We start from the raw sequence: 6,000 nt of genomic DNA, 5'->3' as shown, positions 1-6,000 counted from the left end.
TTTGGTCTTTTCTGCTTTGATCATGTTTTAAATCACTGCACTATGTTTCAGTTTCTCTGCATTTCTTTTTTTCTTATTCTGCCTGTCTTCTTTTTTAGATTCGCCTATTTTAAATTTCCGCTTGTTCTTTCTTTATGGCTTTCGGCTTCATAAATACCGTGTTTTCTCAAGTCTCACTAAGAATGGCAGAGATGTTTTCTACAGTGTGCCTTAGTTCCTTTTAAGAATAGTGTTCAAAGTTGGGATCTTCCCGCGTCTTCCCTTCCTTTTTCTGAAGCTCCGCACAGATTTCCTTTTCTGCTCACTCACCCTCAGCTGAAAAGGGAGGATAAAGGCCCAGGGGCTGGCGGCTCGGTACACCTGGAGCTGTTAAAGCACCTTTTCAGACTTACCTGTAACGGACGGCAGGTTGGTGTCAGTTTCTCCGGGTCCGTTTCCCAGATGAGAGTTAGCGTCTGTGTCAGCAAGAGCGTCGCCTCCCTCAGCTCACAGACCGTGTGGGTGGGGACGGAAGCAGCCGCTTCTGCCCTGGGCGCTGGCACCCGGCTGTCCCTGCGGCATCACCCCACACCTCCCACGGGGGAGCGACTGCTGCAGGCCTGCCCTCCTTCCCGCCCAAGGATTCTCTGCACTGTGGTTTCCACGTGTTCACAGACTGAGAGAGCCAAACGGGGAGGAGCTGGGAGAGGAGAACAGGCCTCGTGTGGCTAACGCGGAAGCCCCACGGGAGGTTCGCGGGGCCGCGGCTCCCTGGCTGGTGCACACAGCGTGTTACCTGTGTGGGCAGGAGGTGGGGAGAGAACGGAGGGTCGCCCCTCCCCTCACCCCAGCATCCAGGTGGACCCGGCATGCGTGCGTCACTGACGTTTCTTTATCCTGTCTCGTCTGTTTCTAGCTTGTAGAAATTCCTGCAGATTCTGTGAGTAGGTTGGACATGTGTCCTAGTTTTGGGGATTTTTAATCCTGCCTTTTTGCATCATCACTGGTCTTTTAGGGAGAAGCAGGAAGAGGCCACTAGCAGGTGTCATTTTAAATGAAAGCCTGTAATTAAATTCTTGACTTTGAAGGTGTGAAAAGCCTATTAAACGGTGTCTTTCTCTTCTGTTATTAACACATGGTGATACAGTATGCAATAATGCAATAGTGTTTAGGGTAAGGACAGGGTTTGAATCCCAGTTTCCGTATTTGTCAGTCACTGGACCTGACACATCATTTACTAATTGTACCTGCACTTATTTTTGTATATTCATCGTCAGGTCAGAAAAGTGTGAGTTCAGGTGCCCTCTGTTCTGAGTCCATCTGTATAGTATATTCCTAAACACACAGGAAAAGCCAACACAATCGATTACAAATACTTTGGAAACGACACTTGGTTTCTCGGTCACTGTAACTGACTATTCCATTTTCAAAGCCACCTATAAGAAATCATGCAGAGGAACTATATGTGTAATCTTTCTGAAGACTGCTTCAAACTGAAATAATTTTGCTTTTTATTATGTCTCTAACCAAGTAAAGGTCATCGGACAGGGAAAAGCTCACCAGGAGCGGGGCTGGGCTGAGGGTGTCTGGCCCCTGACGCTAACACCTCTGTGTTCTGGTTTGCACTCGCTCACTGAATGGATTTCCTTATGTTCAAAAATCTGCCAAACAAACAGGCTAAAAGCCAGCATAATTTTAAAAAGTTATTTATTCCAAGTTCCACTGGTTTGAGGTTTTTCATAAGTTATTACAGAATTGAATGCTGAAATCAGAAACAAACGTTCAAAGTTGTAGCATTTACAACAAAATTGATATCTCCGTGACTGACTTAAAGGATTCACGGTGTTCCCATCATTTAGAATCCACGAGGAAAGTTTCCAAGTCCATATCCAGGTCGGAAACAAGGGCATTTACGAAGTCATCGATAGAAGGACACTTCTGAAGCATACCTGCGGACGAAGAAAAGATCAGCCGGCTCATTCTCCGCAGACAGTACACAGGGACGAAGACATACATCAAATCTGCACGGTCAGGGGACATTCGGCTTTGTGAACCGCGAGCTTGACTGTGAGGACGTTTCAAAAAGTCCTGGGCAGTGCATGGGCCCCGAAGCTATTTCTTGTTTTAATGCCTTTTTTTACTATCTAATCAAACTCTTAGCTTAGAGATTTAGAGCCAAATATGTTTCCCGGGGGTTTTTATTTTGCACATATTACTATACACTTGGAGTGATGTCAGAAGACTTAATTTTTCAGCTGTCTTTGGGCTGGTTCAGAATTTAATATGTTTAATTGCCTGCCAAGTGTTATTATCAAGTCCTGTGCACTTTAAAATCATTCAGCTGTTAATCGTCTTGCAGAAGTCTTATATCAGACACAAGTTACTGGCTTTCCTCCAGACCGGGCCTGTCTTGGAGAACTCCTAATGTCTGGTTCTCGAATTTCCTCATCTGACATACAAGGTTTCAATAAAGCTAGAATAAGAAGCTGTATTGGAAAGCAGTGAGGCACCCTCTCTGGCATATAGTAGCAATTCAGTAAAAAGCTGAATTGATCTCCACTCTTCACTCAAGAAGCCAAAGACAACATTCGTGCAATGAACCCTGTGGCCCCGGCCTGTGCTCTTGGCAGGTAATGCTAACTCAAGGTTGAACAGGGCTCTCTCACCAGTATTTAATTTGGGGGATGGATCCTATAAAATGGATTCCAACACCAAGACATTAAAAGATTACCGGAGTCCCTATTTCCTCTAAATCGTCAGTGCAATTCAGTTAACATGCCTTGAGTGTTCACTGTGTGAAGGACCAGGCCAAGTCACAGTATGAGGGCAGGAAGGACACAATCACAGAAGTACACCGTGTGGACCTGGACAGCCATGTGGGGAAGGTTAACCTTGACCCCTGTCACATACCGTACATAACCATTAATGTGAGATGGGCACAGACCTAATTGTAAAAGCTAAAATTATTAAGTGTCTAGAAGAAAACACAGAATATCTTTGTGACTCTGAGGTAGGCAAAGGTCTCTTAGGACACGGACGGTAATAACCATAAAAGAAAAAAAGATACATTAGAGTTCATCAAAATTTAAAACTTCCCGCCTTGCAAAGAAACTGTTAAAAAAAAAATGAACAGGTCAATGACAGAATGGGAGAAAATACTGACACAACACATATCTCACACAGGACTGGTATCCAGAAAATATAAAGAACTCCAACTCATCATAAAAATACTTGTAAAAATAAAAAATGGACGAAAGATTTGAGCAGACCTTTCACAAAAAAAGATATCTGAATAAACACGGAACTAACAGGCCCTGAGAAGACACACAACATCACTGTCATCCAGGAAAAGGAAAAGCCACAGAGAGACACCATGATGTTCCACCGGGACGGCTGAAGTCCCAGGGATGAAGACAGCAAACGCAGTCAAGGCCCTGGGCGCCATGGCTTGTCGCCCAGCAGGGGCAGAGGATGAGATGCGAGAGCCCTTCAGAAAAAGGTCCAGCGGTTTCTATAAAGCTCAGCACACACCTGCCCCGGGACCCAGCTGTTTCCTCCTAGGCATTAGCCGAGAGAAATGCAGGCACGTTCCCAGCAGCCTAAAGTGGAACGACACAAGCTCCCATTACCAGGCTGCAGGTGGACGTTCGTGGTGTCTTCACACAGTGGAACGGCACCAGCAACGAGAAGGAAAGAACTACTGACCCAGACAACACCTCGGGTGGGCCTCAGACACGGTGCATTGCACACAAGGGCCCACACAAAACACACGCTGCCTGTTTCGTTTATATTCACTTCCAAGAAGGTCCGGACTAAGCCGTGGCGAAAAAAACTGGAGCGGTGGTTGCCTTCGGGAGTGGGGACGGTGACCGACCCAGAAGGTCCTGGTGTGATGGGAAAGTTCTCTGTCTGGACCGTGTGTGACACCCAGGTATATAGCTCGTCAAAATTCAGTAAATGGAACGTTAAGGATTTGTGCCTTTCACCACATGTAAATGTTACGTAACCAACACTGAACTCTGGTTATACGCACACAGAAGCGTCTGGGGTAGAACGTACTTACGTCTGCACCTTGTTTTGAAAATACATATATATGATGGGTGGATGGAGGAATGGACAGATGGATACGTGACAAAGCAGATAGAGCAAAATGTTAAGTGTAGACTCTAAAGGGCAAGTGTATGAGTGTTTACAGTTCACGTGACTTTTCTGAATGCCTGAAAGCATTCGGGAAAGAGTCAGCTTCGGGTGTTAACAGCACATAGATGGCAGCCAGTGGGAGAACAGAGGGAGAAGGATGTCGTGTGTGGCAGAGATTCCGAAGGCTCCGTGGGGCAGATGGGGGCCTGCAGAAACGTGAGAGACGGGGAAGGCCCAGGCTCAAGCTAGGGCCTTTGCGGTGGAGAGGGCGGCCTAGGCAAGGCACCCGGTGGGCAGCGCACAGAGCGTCTGGGGTCTGGAGGGAGAACAGAGCGCCGGGAACCAACCGCTCATGACGTTTGGGTGCCCTCCGCGGTGGAACGCAGAGCTCAGGGCAGGCCCAGGCCTCGACCCACGGACCCGGTCACTCCCCCTGGGGAGCACGTTAGAGGTGGAGCCAACCCGTGCAGTCAAGCTTGGCCCTCGCGTCCCTGTGAAGTGTCACGTCCCCTCCACAAGCTGCCCACGTTCACAGGGCCCCGCTCTGTCCTCCGCGGCCGCACCTCAGGGGCACACGCCCCCGGCGAGGCCCACCTCCAGCCACTTCTGCGTCTCAGAGAACAGCAGTCATGGCAGCAGCGCGGGAAGAATGTAACACGCTCAGGGCAGTTTTAAATAAAATCCCATCAGAGGTGAATGGTTCAGTAATTGTGTGTTTGATGTGACTGGTAAAGAGAAGCCAGACCGAGAGGGATGGGGGAGTTACTGGGGCCGGGATCCTCCTGGAATATGGCTGCGGTGTCCTCGCTTTAATTAGATTGAAGTGTTTGGCAAGTGTCAACCTGAACCAACTTCGGCACAAAGAATTAAGAGAAACACAATGTTTTCAGGCAGTTCCACGAATAAGAAAAATTGAAATTGGCTTTTATGTACGTGGATGGTAAAAAAGATTCCAAGAACTCTGAGGTTTTTAAAAAAGCTGACAAACACGTCCCCTTTGTCTTCAAGTCTTAGTCTTAAAAGGGTGGTGATGAGACGTGCAATTTCGCAGGAGCCCCGGGAACCCGGCTGGAGGTGCCGAGTCCACGAGTGGGTGAGTTTACACACGTTTCTCTGTGGACATCACCTGAGTCGGGGGCCAGGGGGCCGAAACAGTAAAACAAAACCGAGGGCAGCTTCACGCCTGAAAGTTCGAGAAGCGTGGACAGCGATGTAAGAAAGGCAGGTGCGCCGGGCCTGCCGGCCGAGTCCTCGCGGAAGGGGGGACAGCGGGCTTCCACCTGCCCGCCCTCCTTGGAGCCACAGCAGTTGCGGAGGATGACTTAGTTTGTTTTCCTCCTCGTTTTACCAGAGAGGCAAATACGCTGATAAAAACTGGAACAAACCCGAACCTTTTGGTCCTGACTGCTCTGCTCAAACCACGTGTTCCGGGACCTCAAAGGACGGGGCAGCTGCCCTAAAAGGCCTGACGGCCCTGAGTTACGGTCTCGAGGGTCGCAGACTGCGTCGCGAGGCAGGAGGGGCTTCTGCTCGGAGGCCCCGGCACTGCGGCAGCTGGGGGGCAGGCCTCGCTGCCCAGCTCCGCGCCCGCTGCACCCCTCCAGGACCTGCTCCCGGGGCGGAGGGACGAGCAGCTGCGGACCACGGGGCGGCTGAACGCAGCACCCGGCAACCCCGAGGAGCTCGTCCCCGCCCTTCGCCGGCCCCGGAAGCCACGCGCTCTCAGCTGTGTTTCGGCTTCTCCCTTTGACTCCGTGGCGACCTCTGTACTGTTCCCCCAAACTTCTTTTCTGCTTGGTCAGTCTAAGTTGGTTCTGTTCCTTTCAAGTAGATTGCCAGTTGATGAAAAGATTGGTTCACATGTTATGAAGAGGGACTGAG

General features: G+C 49.5%; 1 protein-coding gene across 1 annotated transcript in view; it reads right to left on the bottom strand.

The window, feature by feature from the left end:
• Positions 1 to 1,694: 1,694 nt before the first annotated feature.
• Positions 1,695 to 6,000, bottom strand: part of MIPEP (mitochondrial intermediate peptidase) — a 133,279-nt gene continuing 128,973 nt past the window's right edge. Inside the window, exon 19 of the mRNA XM_029209971.1 lies at positions 1,695 to 1,928. Coding sequence (XP_029065804.1) covers positions 1,831 to 1,928 — 98 coding nt within the window. The 3' untranslated portion in view covers positions 1,695 to 1,830. The remainder of the gene's footprint in view (positions 1,929 to 6,000) is intronic.

The sequence above is a fragment of the Monodon monoceros genome, unplaced genomic scaffold (genome assembly GCF_005190385.1).
Source record: "Monodon monoceros isolate NGI ecotype Baffin Bay Population unplaced genomic scaffold, NGI_Narwhal_1 Super_Scaffold_8, whole genome shotgun sequence".
In the NCBI taxonomy this organism is placed as follows: domain Eukaryota; kingdom Metazoa; phylum Chordata; class Mammalia; order Artiodactyla; family Monodontidae; genus Monodon; species Monodon monoceros.
Note: the sequence above shows the minus strand (reverse complement) of the source record. Positions and strands in the feature narration are given on the sequence as shown.